This window comes from Gracilinanus agilis, chromosome 2 (assembly GCF_016433145.1).
Source record: "Gracilinanus agilis isolate LMUSP501 chromosome 2, AgileGrace, whole genome shotgun sequence".
Taxonomy (NCBI): domain Eukaryota; kingdom Metazoa; phylum Chordata; class Mammalia; order Didelphimorphia; family Didelphidae; genus Gracilinanus; species Gracilinanus agilis.
In genome coordinates this window covers 227,174,499-227,187,890 of record NC_058131.1, presented here as the reverse complement: position 1 = coordinate 227,187,890, position 13,392 = coordinate 227,174,499, and the positions used below count along the sequence as shown (strand labels likewise).

At 37.5% G+C, this 13,392-nt stretch overlaps 1 protein-coding gene across 1 annotated transcript in view; it reads right to left on the bottom strand.

Annotated features, from left to right (window-relative positions):
* The window catches only part of CAPN13 (calpain 13), a 239,059-nt gene that overhangs the window by 39,422 nt on the left and 186,245 nt on the right, over positions 1–13,392 (bottom strand). Inside the window, exons 9-11 of the mRNA XM_044659593.1 lie at positions 11,823–11,897; positions 8,452–8,612; positions 7,026–7,156 (exon numbers count right to left, since the gene is read on the bottom strand). Of these exons, the coding sequence (XP_044515528.1) occupies positions 7,026–7,156; positions 8,452–8,612; positions 11,823–11,897 (367 nt within the window). The remainder of the gene's footprint in view (positions 1–7,025; positions 7,157–8,451; positions 8,613–11,822; positions 11,898–13,392) is intronic.

Sequence of the window (13,392 nt, the reverse complement as noted above, 5' to 3'; positions counted from 1 at the left end):
CATAAAATGAGAGAGGACCTCCCAAGTTTTTCTAGCTCTAAATCTATGTACTTGTAATCCTAGGAACACAAAAGTAGAAATGCCCACTAGGTGGTAGCATTGTGTTTGTCGAAAGGAAAACATAAATTCCCCCCTTCCCCTCCCGCCCCCCATGGGGCAGGGGTTGGAAGGAAGACTCACAAACTAAAGAACAAAGATTGTGATTATGCAACTACAGTTCCTTTAGAAAACATGCGCACACACAGAATTCCTTTTCAGAGCCAAAAGTTCGAAACAAAGGACTGGGGATCCAAAGAAGACCCTAGTTACCTAGTTAGCTCTAGTTACCTGATCTTCTGCTAATGAGCTAGCTCTTTGATTCTGAACAAATTATAAATTTGCTTATTATAAATTATAAACTTATAATTTATTATAAATTACATTATAATTATAAAATTATAAATACAATAAATATATATAATTATGAAATTACAAATCCCTGGTGATAACACAAAATGATATAATAATATATAACACATAAGAGGTAAGGTTTTCAGGTTTGCAAAGCATTTTCCTTACCACAACTTTGTGAGATGGTGCAAGTTCCGTTATCCCCATTTTCCAGATGAAGAAACAGAGTTTAAGAGAGGCAAAGTGACTTCCACTGTCCCACAGCTAATAAACACCAGAACAAGTCAGATCATCAGAATCAGTATTTGATCCCTGGCTTTGGACTCTGAGACTTGTGTTTTATCCATTCTTTGTCAAGATAAAGGGATTAGTCTGATCTCAAGATTTAAATTCCTGTCTGGAATAGTGGAAAAAGCATTGGTCAGAGGATCTGGATCCAAATTTATCTCCTCTACTGACTACTTGTAAGACCCTGGACAAGTCACTTAACAGCTATCATTTACATGGCACATTTAGGGTTTGCAAAGTGCTTTTTATAAATATGCTATTTTAGTCTCCCAACACTGAGAGGTAAGGACTTTTGTTATCCTTGTTTTACAGATGAAACTGGTGTAGCCAAAGGTTAAGTGACTTGTACAGGCTCACACAACTAATAAATGTCTGAGGCTGGCTTTGAACTCAAGTCTTCCAGATTCCATGTCCAGTGCTCTCTCCATGGTGCTTATTAGCTCCCTCTAAGAATATCAGGAGGTGAGTTAAAGGCTACAGATATCACAGCATTCCCTGGACTTTCACCAGCCAGAGAGACAGAGGTGGTCCAGATAAAAACGAATGTTCTGGCATCAAGTAGTACTGACAGAGCATAAGCACAGAGATCACCCTTCTATTGTATTTGTCATCTATTCATGGGCTCACAGGAGTGACTCAGTTTCTTCATCTATAATCTAAGACTTATAATACTTCTACTAGCTACCCCAGAGATTTGTTGAGAAGAAAGTATTTTGTAAATAGGAACCATTTATTATTATCATTGTCATCATTATTAATAATAATATTGAATAATTAAATCAATAAATTTATATGATAATATTTGATCATTATTATTACTGCTAGCTAAATTTTGGTGAATCTTGACTGGCAGGAGAAGGAAGAGTGAAGAAGCATTCTTCTTCTACATTAATTGGACCCCCTAATGAAGTCATCAGACAAAGGATCTAAAACAGGCTTACTGTTTGGACTGGTCTCAATACAAACCAAGTGACATTTTGTTCATTCTCATCTGCTTCCCACTAGTGCTTTGGGATCACACAAAGTTTAAAAGCAAGGTCAACTTATCGAATCAATTGTGCCCTCTACAGCCCCCCACCAAAACAGGACAACAACATTTAGAGGCTGACATGATTAGAGGAGCTCACATTCTCTTCTATTAATAGCCCAAGATTTAAATTTTGATTCTTGGAATTAACTGGAAAAGATTAAAGATATAGATGAGAATAACTGTTTCAAGTTCTCCAGAACAACTTGTTTGGCTATATCCAAGTCAGTGCAACTTGAGGTGAGACTTGCATGTAGTGACTTAGGATGAAATGTTGTCTGGCAGGAATTCTTAGCCTTTTGTGAGTCATGGACTGCTTTGGCAGTCTGGGGAAACCTATGTACCTTTTTTCTTTTCTCATGCATAAAATAAAATATGTATGTTTATAAGAGGAAATATTAAAATAAAGTTATGAAATATTTTAAAAACAAGTTCACGGACCCCAAGTTGGCACCCAGGTGGGAAGAGACGGAATGTGTAACCAGTTATGCTTAAGAAACAGAAAGGGAAGACAAGGTACCAGTCCAAGTATTAGATTCATGATACCACACCACCCCATAGAGCTAACTGCATCCACACAGAAAGACTTGGATGTCATACCTGGTATTCAGCCTCAAGGAGAGAAGAAAAAAAGTAGGGTTTAGTTTTGCTGTAGGTTTTTTCCCTGTGAATGAGATAAGAGAGATCAAAATCTCGAGATTCTTTCACTTCTTTCCTGACTTTCTCAATCAGTCAATCACATGCACCTTTTGATCACTGAAATGGCAGAAAGTTATGGGATTATGGAACATGGAACTGGAAAGAACCTTACAAATAATCTCATCTAATTTCATTTTATATATGAGGAGACTGTAAGCTCCAAAGTCTATTGGAAACCTTATAGAAACAACCTTCCCTAAATCTAAACACATTTTCAAGCTCCCGGTTAACCTAAATTATTTGACTTGTCCATGGAGGTTGGGATTTGAATTCAGGGTCTTTGATTCTATGTGCCATATTCACCTCTTTGAGGTAGAGATATATACATGGGTGGGCCATTTTCCCATCTCTTCTCAGGAAATTCAGCACATAGTTTAGTCTTACTCTTTGCTCTAACCCTTATGTTTAGTAAATTCACCTTGTATATTCTCTAAAACACCCTGGATTCCCAGGTCATTAGTCACTTCAGTTCCCAAGACTTGTACCTTCATTCCACACCAGCCACACACAGAGACCTTTAGGCTTGCCATTCTCCATAACTGTATAATTGTTCTACTTGTGTGAAACATAACTAAAATTTATCTCTGATAACAATCTCATACTCTCCTATATGGTCCTGTGACTCATTCATCCACCCTCACTGGGAATACTCTTTTTCTCTTTCCTCCTCTCCCTCCTCACAATTCTCCACATTCCCAGAGCCCATCTGGGAAGGCCAGTCAGTAGGAAGACTGATTGCTATTGGGAACACCTTATCCCTTCACCCTTTCCTTTGGCCAGAATCACCCAGAAACCATCCAGGCTACTTAATTAATCACACAGCTTGCATGAGATAGGAGTCATCAACTCTATTGCTTCTAGTGCTTGTTCAAGCCTTCCCATTTCTCCTCAAGTCTTTAATACTACCCCCCTCTCAACACAGAATCTTCTCTTATTTTACTTAAAAAATAAAGGCTCTCCAACATGAGCTTTCTTTTTACTCTTTTCTCTACCTCAAAATCTTTTTCCTTTTTTTCCTAATCTCTGATGAAGTGAGACTTTTCACCAAGATCAGCCTTTCTTTTTAAAATTTTATTTAATTAATTAATTTAGAATATTTTTCCATGGTTACATGATTCATGTTCTTTCGCTCTCTTCCTTTAACCCCCTCCAGTAGTCTGCGCAATTCCACTGGGTTTCACAAGATCAGCCTTTCTGCTTGTGCTCTTTATCCCATTCCCTATTGGTTCCTCCACAAGTTTACCTTCTCAGGCATCCTTAATTTCTGTCTCTTCTATAACCCCTCTCTATTTCTCTGATGTTTATGAACATATTCAGAGGTCCCCCAGCCTTTAAAAAAAACCCAAATCTTCACTTAACCTTACCATCCTCTTATGCTATCACCTAGACAGCTAGAAAAAAATAGCAGATAGAGAATCGGGCATGAACTCAGGAAGATATGTTGAAATCCAGCTATTTACTGACTGTGTGGCCCTGTGTAATTAACTCAATTTTTGCTTGACTCAGTTTCTCCAGCTGTAAAATAGGGGGGATAATAACACCTATGATGAGGATATACTATAGCAAATGTCAAGAGAAGAAATAGTCAGATGGCAAAGAGATATAAAAGAAAGTAAGAGGGTTGAGCTATCTTTGATTAGAAAAAAATACATTTGCCTACTATTAAGAAGGCTATAAACTGAATAGAAAGAAAGAGGGAGAAAATCGTCCTCAAATAGGTATGTCAAGCTGAAGATGAATAAAAGGCACAATGTAGAAAAAATATTAGTCGGAAAGGTCAATGTAGTAAAAGTGGGAATAAGACAAGATGACTTTGGAGGTTCCTTCTAGATCTAAATAAATTAGTCAGTAAATACACATTAAGCACTAACTATGTGCCAGCCACTGTGCTTAGTCTGAGGATACAAAAAGAGACGAAAGACAGCCCCTCCCTACAGGAGCTCATAATCAAATCTATACCTCAATGAATGCACAGGAAATAATATCTAAGAAGGAAATCAGTAATAAAACTACAGCCTTAGGTGTTGAAAACACAAATGCGCAAAATATGGGTAAGAAGTTTAACTAGAGCCCTTACTGTAAGGAGATGAATTTGATCTCATAGATATCACAGAGCCTTGGTATAATGGGGCTTATGTCTAGAATATGTTCTTAGAAAAGGGTATCTCTTATTCTGAAGAATAAAGATAAACGTTTTAGAGGATTAAATTGCATTTTATGTTAAGAAGATATATTTATGTGAAGAAATCTAAGAACCAGAAGAGTAAAGCATGGGAGGGAGACCTGGGGTGAGGAGCAATTTAGGGAGAAAGATAATGAAACATTCTTAAATAATACAAATAATAGCTAGTTTTTATACAGCTACTTTAAGGTTTGAAAAGAATTCTACAAATATTATCTCATCTGATTTTCAGAACAATCCTCATATGTAGGTTCTATTATTATTTCTAGTTTGTAGATGAGGAAACTAAAGCCATCAGAGCTTAAGTGATTTGCCCAGGGTTATAGACCTTTAGTGTCCAAGGCTGGATTTGAATTCAGGGCTTTTTAACTCTTAAGTCTTGCTTTCTATTCAATTTTGCCTAAAGTGCCAATCTCACAGGATTGATGTGAGGCTCAAATAAAATAATAATGTCCTTGCAAAGGGCCTTGCACACCTTAAAGTGCTACATAAGTTCTAGTTTATCATCATCATCATCACCATCATCATTATTACACTAACTTTTGGGCAAGTGGATTTCTAAAAATTACAGAGGAAGATTAGGTAAGATGTTTTATTCTAGTCTATAGAGGAAGTCAACCTGAGAGGATTGAGATGCTTTTTTAACAATGAAATTCTCAGGCCACAAAGTGAAACAATGGAGAGGAAAAAATGGAGTTATTTAAATGAACGATTGAATTAAATGAATGAAAAAGTATTTATTAAGTGCTTATTCTGAGCCAAGCTCTATGTTTGAGTTCTAGGGATACAAATATTAGGGAAGAAAACTATCTCTGCCCTCAAAGAACCTAAATTCTAATGGGCAACTGTGGGCAGGAAATGGCATTTGTTATAGGGATGGTGAGTGGGATCATAGGGGAATAAGTTGATACACCTCTTCTAGGTTCAATGGTAGAGTTGATCATTCAAGACAGAAGTTATTTCTTTTTTACATAGATATGATTATGCTGATTGATTTCTGGAGAGGACTCTAGATAGTATGATAAGATGTCAGTAAACATAAAATAATTAAGAATGTTATGCCAGATATCTAATCTCTTTTCCTTATGGATAAGAGATGCGACCTAGATGTAAGCTGGTATACAGTTAGGTGAATTCCAATCTTGTCAAATGAGTAAAAACTCAAAAAAACAGAACCAATTTTTCCATGGAAGAAGGTTTCTAGAAGAATGTCCCAGAGATCTCTTTTTTGGTCTATTGGCTATTAAACATTTGTAGTAGAGTGAAGGTATGAATAGCATGCTGAGATTTTAGGTGACAGAAAGCTAGAATCTAATTTGTATCCTGATAAAAATTGGATAAGCTATAATTCTATGTGGATTCATGTAACATAATCCTTAATTGACTTTAAAAAGTCACCTTCACATGCAGAACATGAAGAGGCATGTAATAAGGAGGGGTGTATTTAAGCAGGTTACAAGTTCATTTTATGCCAACAGTGTGATGAGGCAGAAAATATATTGCTAAGGCAATCTGATGTAGCATTGAGAGGCATCATGTCAACAATGAGCAAGATCCTTATTTCTGTCATCCTTTTCCCTGATTGGAACCCATTAGGAGGATTGTATTCAGTCCTGGATGCTACCTTTTAGAACAGACATTCATTAACCGGACAGTGAGGAATAATGGTAATGATGAGAAGACTGGGGGCCATGTTCCTTTTTTTGTGACCTTAGATAAGTTATTACTCTTCTTTGGGGCTCGATATTCCCATTATAAAATGAGAGGGGGGAGATGAACCAGATGACCTCTAAGGTCAGTTCCAGTTTTAGATCTAGAATCTTCAAATCCTTTGAACTGGGGATGTTTACCCTGGAAGAAAGAAGGCTCATGGATGACATGGTAGTTATCATTTCCCTGAGTCTCAGTTTCCTCATTTGTAAAAACAAGGGTAATTAGGGAGATGGCCTTCTGGAGAAAGAAGCAGAATTCTTAAGTACCATGTTTTTTCTGGAAGGAGATCACCCACATATTATCTGTTTATAAACTCATTTAATCCTCTTGGCCTTCCACATTTTCTGTGGGATGTTCACCATAAAGTAGGCATAGAATCTAATTAAAACCAGAATGTAATTACTCTTTGGTTTTTCCATCTGCCATGAACTAAACATGAATTCTCCTCTACAAGTTATCTCTCCTTTTGGAATGTGAGCTTTTGGACAGCAAGGACTGTCTGTTTCCTAGATGTATCACTAGGGCTTAGCCTAATATTAGCTACATTATCAACAATGAATGCATTTCCATTTTATTCTATATGATCTCTTTGTTCAAGGATTCAGAAAAAAGTTCAAAAAGGAAAATTGGAGACCTGTTAAATTAGGCTTGTTTTTGTGACTACTCAAAAGGACTGTGAAATGCCTGGAAAATAAAACCCTGGGTTTGAGCTAACCCTCTTCATACCTTGTATACTTTAAAAAGTGGTATCGTGCTGATATTCCAGTTAGCCTGGATGTTCATGGAGACGACCACATTGACACCTTCCATGGGCTCTGTCACAGAGAAGAGATACTGACGTGTACTCCCCAGGACATCTGGACAAAAGAGAACAGGACATACAGTCAGCCTTTGACCTTCCTACCCCAACTTCTGCTCCCTGGACCGGTGAGCTCATTGTAGCAGGAGTGCATACTGACTGCATCGAATTAATCACTCTGTCTACTGTGTTCCTGTGTTCCTGTGTGCTCACAGGCAGGAAACACTCAGATTCTGGGGAGTAATGAACCCGAAATGGCAAGCTCCCTTGATAGAGACAATGGGAAATAGGTGTTGTACTTGTGGCTGACATTAGCATTTTACTCAAATGTAATCACCAGAAAATTGAAATGGACATAAATTCAGTGAATGCTAATGTGAATACTGACAACAGCAAGAATAAAGATAAAGATGTGTTTTCAACAGGGAAGAGATACACTAATTAGAGAGGCAACAAGATACAGCATAAATATTAATGAATTTGGGGCCAGAGGACCTTGATCCAAATTCTAGTCCTGTTCCTACCTGTGTGACCTTGGGCAAGTCCCAAACCTTTCTGGGTCTTGATTTTCTACTATACAAAAAGACTGGTTTGGGTTAGATGGTCTCAGAGATACCTTCTGCCTCTAAATCTATTATCCTATGATTGGAATCTGGAGGAGTTGCTGAAATACCAGAACAGAGTTGTTCAGGACAAACTTCTAAGTCTATTCCATACTTAGTCAGGCATGACTTTTATCCTTTAGTAATTCATTGGTATTCTGGCTCCCCAATCAGGTTCCAGTAAGTAGTATAATTGTCATGTCATGTCATATTATGATGGCTGGTCTTTGATTTTGCAGATGACAGGATTACTAGAGCTAGGTGGCACTGGGCTTGAAGTCAGAGAGGCTCGAGTTCAAATCTGGCCTTTGATATTTACTGCTTTGTGTCCTTGGACAAGTCATTTAACTTGTTTGCCTTAGATTCCTCAATGGTAAAATGGGGAAAATAGGATAATAAACTTCTAGAGTTGTGATGATCAAATGGGATGTTTATAAAGTGCTTAACACAATGCCTAGCACATAGCAAGAAATATTTAAATATGAGTTGTTATAATTATCAGTTACAAATTTGAGGGTCTAGACCCCAAATTAGAAAGTGGAACTCATTTTGAGAGAGAGCATCATCCAACCAGACCATCTCTGAAAATAACATATATATTTGCCATCTTCTTTGTTCACAATGGCTGTTGCCCAGCTTTTCATGACAGTATAGATATTTTTATTTAATTTCTAGTCATTCTTCTTGAAATAAAAAGTCAATTTACAGATAGCCTCTAACCTCCCCACTCCTAGTCAGATCAAATGCTTACCAGAGCTACCACCTGACATAATGTTTTCTGGAATCTTTTGGATTTTGTATGGAGTTTGGATCCATGTTCCAATGGTCAGGTCTCCATCGTTCATTTCCATTGGCTCTTGATAGCAAATAAAAATGTGGGAAAATTTCATCTGGAAATCTTGAAAGGACATCCTATGAAAAACAAATGTACATGGTTAAGTACCATCTGATTGGTATATCAGCTATAAGAAAACTGAAGGAATTGAGGGGATTAGGACCATGAGTGGTTAATTTTGGGACTTAAGTGAACTACACTGACTCCATCTTGTGACTCAATTCTGGAATTAGCTTAGTTCTGTTTCCATTCATTTATGGGCCTAGTCCAAATTCTGTATTGTGAGAAAAGTTTATTCATTTGTGGGAATTGGAAGAAAACCTTATTGCATTGTTTGAATTTTGCTCAGACTGAGAAACTGGACCACTTGCACTGGCTGTTTGGAGATCCGTAACTAAGGATTTAGGTTATATTGGTCAGAAACCCATTCAGATCCCAAGAGTGATATAAGAAGATTGCACATCTCAAGGAACCCACACATCTTATCTGAAAACTGACCGTGTACTACTCAATCAATTATTGCTTCCATGTCCTTTGACTAATACAGATTCTTGGAGGAATGTGGAATATATATATTTTTTTAAGTTTCAGAGAATTGCACCTGTTTGTTGTCCTCCCAATTTGGAATGTTCTTAATCTTTCATCCACTCAGAAATCAGATTACCTAATGTTTTATTGTTTCCTTTAAATTACTTGGTCTTAATTGTTTTTAATGTATAAAAATCTGTCTCCCCCTCTAATTGGGTTCCAGTCCTAAACCAAGAAAGGGGTTTGGTCACAATTTGTTAGGCAGTTGGCATGCATTTCTTAATAAATTGGTATGCTCAGAAGATGAAACCTTTGTTTCCTCAGTCATTTCATCTTTTGCTGGTTACATAGCTATGTGACCTTGGGCAAGTCAGTTTCTCCTTGAAAAATAACATTGGAGCCCAAAATATCTTTGTCATAAATTACCATGAAGCTAGGAAGAATCCCTGAGAGTATAAGCCAGTGCGTTTGTGGCTTAGCACTCCTTGTGAGACCAATAAAGTCACTCTGGGGTCCTGGAAATGGAATGTGGATATTTTTCATAACCACTGTAAATGATATACTATTCTCTTAGGCTGACTTCCTCCTCTAGAGATGAGTATATGCCCTGGTAGCTTGGCACATAGAAACCATGGAATGTTAGAATTGGAATCATAAAGAGCAGACATTCAAATATCGTGGTAGACACTTTTTGGCTTTGTGAACCCTGACTGATGTACTTAACCTCTCTCACTGAACACTGTTTTCTGTTCTATAAAATGGGCTTACTATTAGCATTGACCTCACCAGGCTGTTGTGAACAAGTTAGGTACTTAGCATCTCTCGGATGCAGGTTCCTAATCTGGAAATCAGTATAATCATAACCCTTGTCTCACAAGATTTTTGTGAAGATCAAATGAGAAAGAGGCAGTTAAATAGGACAGTGGATAGAGAACCACGTCAAAAGTTGAGAGGATCTGGGTTCAAATCTGTCCTCATAAACTTCCTAACTATGTGACCCTGGATAAATGATTTGATTTTGTTTGTCTAGCCCCTTGCCCTTTTGTCTTAGAGTTGTTACTAAGACAGAAGGTAAGGGTTTAAAAAAGAAAAGATCAAATGAGACTTATTTGCAGACCTTCAAGTTCCTCATAAACATTAACTCTATTATTACCCTCTCCTGGTGGAATAATATTAGAAGAAAGCATTTTTCTAGCTTCTGGTACAACCCAAAAGGGTGCACTTTTATGTGTTATGGCTCCATGTGAGTGGGTGAACCCTAGGAGACATCAGGAGACTCAGCAGGACAGAAAACTGTTGACAAGTGTCATCATTTGTTAAGCACTGAAAATCAAATTGTCTAGGGACATACATAATTGGAGTATGTCGGAGAGGAAGGCAGCCTGATCCATGAGAGGCTCTTGAAATCATAGCATAGGAAGAAAAGTTGGAGGAAATAAAAGTATTTAAACCTGAAGAAATCTTTGAGTAAAGATAGAAAAGTTTGACTATTTGAGGACTGGCATGTAGAAGAAGGATAGTCTGTGTAATTCCAGGAAGGACTTGGAGCAGCAGATGGAAGATATGGGGAGTCAGCAAAAAGAACTTTTTTTCACAAGTAAAACTGTGCATGATGCCATGTTGCCTTTGAAAAAAATGTTATTAATGTGTGGTAGTAATTAGGGTATTTGATTTGAAATCAGGAAGACATGGGTTCAAATCCCTCCTGAGATACTTACTGATGGTGTTACCTTAGATAAGCCATTTAAAATATCACTCTGCCTCAGTTTCTTCATCTGTAGTATAAAAATTTTAGCATGTTTATAGAATAACAATGGTTAGGTCTTTAAGGTTTCCTCTTTGGCAAAATGAGAAAGTTAGAAGAGGTCCTTTTCAATCCTAAATCATTGCTATTAAGATTCTTTTATTTTTCCTAATATCCCTTTCTTCACCTCTTAATGACTCATTGTTGGCTTGGCCATTTGTTTGAATTTAACTGGTCAGCCCTTTGTTGACTGAATTCATTTGGATGATGGCAATGGAGGGCCTTTTAATTCTGTTTTAGGATTTTGGCAGTTTCGCAGACTTCAAATGAAGGTAAACTATTTTTGGTTACATTTGACAAATCCAATGTAGAACATTTATCATCCTTTACTATTGCTTGGTGACTTGATATCGGCTTACTACAAAAGTAATTCTATAAGTTTTTGACCTATTTATCATGTATTCTGATAAAATCTATCAATTCTCTTCCTGCTATTTCACAAGGAAGTGTTAATTTTACTTTAGCTGCCATAGAATCATGGGTCCTTTGTTCTGAGTTTTTGTTATGATAATTTAAAAATCTTCTATGGTACATTTTATAATTCTAAAATGCACATTGAGGTTGGAAACAAAGTGGGCATTGATTGATTGGACAATAGTTAAACAAATCCTAGGAATATGTTGGGGAATATGTCATTTTTCATTACTGATTCTTCATTTTCCAGAACAGTGTCTTTCTTACAGCCCAGTTTTAATTGATTGTTATTGAATGTCTAAACAGAACACTACTCTAACTGTGGCCACCAGCTACATGCCCAAATGGACTGTGAGCCTACTCCCTTGAGGGATGCTGAAACCTGACAGGACATGTGATCTCCAGACCCCAAAGTGGGTGGTACAAAAAATACAATTAGTAAAACTCATCTTCAAACTTTCACCTAAGCTTAGAGATAAAGGAAGAGGGCTTATGCTCAAGCTAAATTGTTAAAAAGTATATGAATAAAAGAAAAAAATACCAAAACTCTCCATCTGCTTTGTTCTTATAAAGCCTGGTTCTCTCTGAATCTTGGATCTTCCACCATTCTTCTGATCTGGGGGAGAAAGGAGGGGGAGGGATTGAGAGAAGTGGGGGTAGAGGGGGTAGATATGGGGGGAGAGAGAGAGGGAAAAAAGGAATTAATTGTGTTTGGAGATTAGGAGTCTAATTCTCCTCCAGGGAAATTCAACAACAGTAGCTAGCTAGCTAGCATATAGATGTATTGCACCCACTATGTGCCAAGCCCTATGCTGAGACTTTATAAAATACCATTTCTCACCATCTACTGAATCAGAGTTGTTCCACATATGCATATGCTGTGTGTGTTCTTGAACCAGTGGACAAAAAGAAATTCATTTGTCTTAGCATGCCTCAGAAGGATGAATGAATGAATGATCTCAGATCCAGATGCCACTAGTACCCAGCTGAAATAGGGCAAGAGTGGTGGGAGATAAGGGTGTCAGTTCCTCCATATTCCCCATAATCTGATTTTTTCCCACCAGATCGCTCCAATAAAAAATAGTCATATCTTTTTATTTGACCCTTTAGTTTTCACTTCTCCCTGAGGTTTTAGGGTGGAGATATTGCTGTTACAAAACATTTCTCAGCTGTTGCCCCTACTACTACTACTATCAGACTCAGTGGGTAGGCAGTACCAATGCCAGCCCTACTTTCTCTTTCCTTTTTAGAATTTGTCTTTTTCTTTTTCTGTACTCTTGGACCATGTCCCAAAGCCATGTAACATTCCTTTGCTATAACATATGAGTGAATACACCAAATCCAGCATTCTACAAGGGTCCAAGCCATCACTCCCTTCCTGCCTTTGGAGGAAGGAGGCATTATAATTACAATGGAGGGTATGGATATTGGAAAATAACTGTAGTATATTAAACAAAAGGCATCAATAAACCATTTAAAGAAAATGGCTGTGTGTAATTGGATTAGGGAGTGAATCAAGAAGCCCATTCTGGTATAGATTTGATTATATGGCCACTGAGATTCATTCTAACTCTAAAGTTCTGCAATTCTTTAATTCTATTTACTGCCTTTGCTTTCCATGCTTGATGACATTGACGCTGTAATACCTTCAAACCTCCCTGGAAGGAAAGGATCAGAAGTTACAATCACAGAATACTAAAATCTTTGACATAGACAGGACCTTAGGGCATTGGCCCCATTTTATAGGCAGAGAAAACAGACATCAGGGAGATGGAAATGACTTTCCTGATGGTCACTTAGAAAGTTGGAGTTATGAGAGCTAAAACCTAGGTTTCCTGGCTGTGTGCTTTCTAAGCCTTCTTCAGAACTAGATCCTTGGTGATCTGTAGTAAGGGGATAAGCCCTCTGGATGGGTATCCAGGTTTACTCTGGACAATGAACTTTCTATTAAAAGTTGAATGGATTGTATAATGCGTTGTACTGAGGGTTAATTAAATTCATTCTCAGGGTAAGGCTGGCATCAGTGCTGTCCATCCTCTGACCCTGTAAAACCCTGTCATTTCTGTGCTTGAAGTATAATCAGCTCTTGGATTTTCTGCAACATGCTGAGA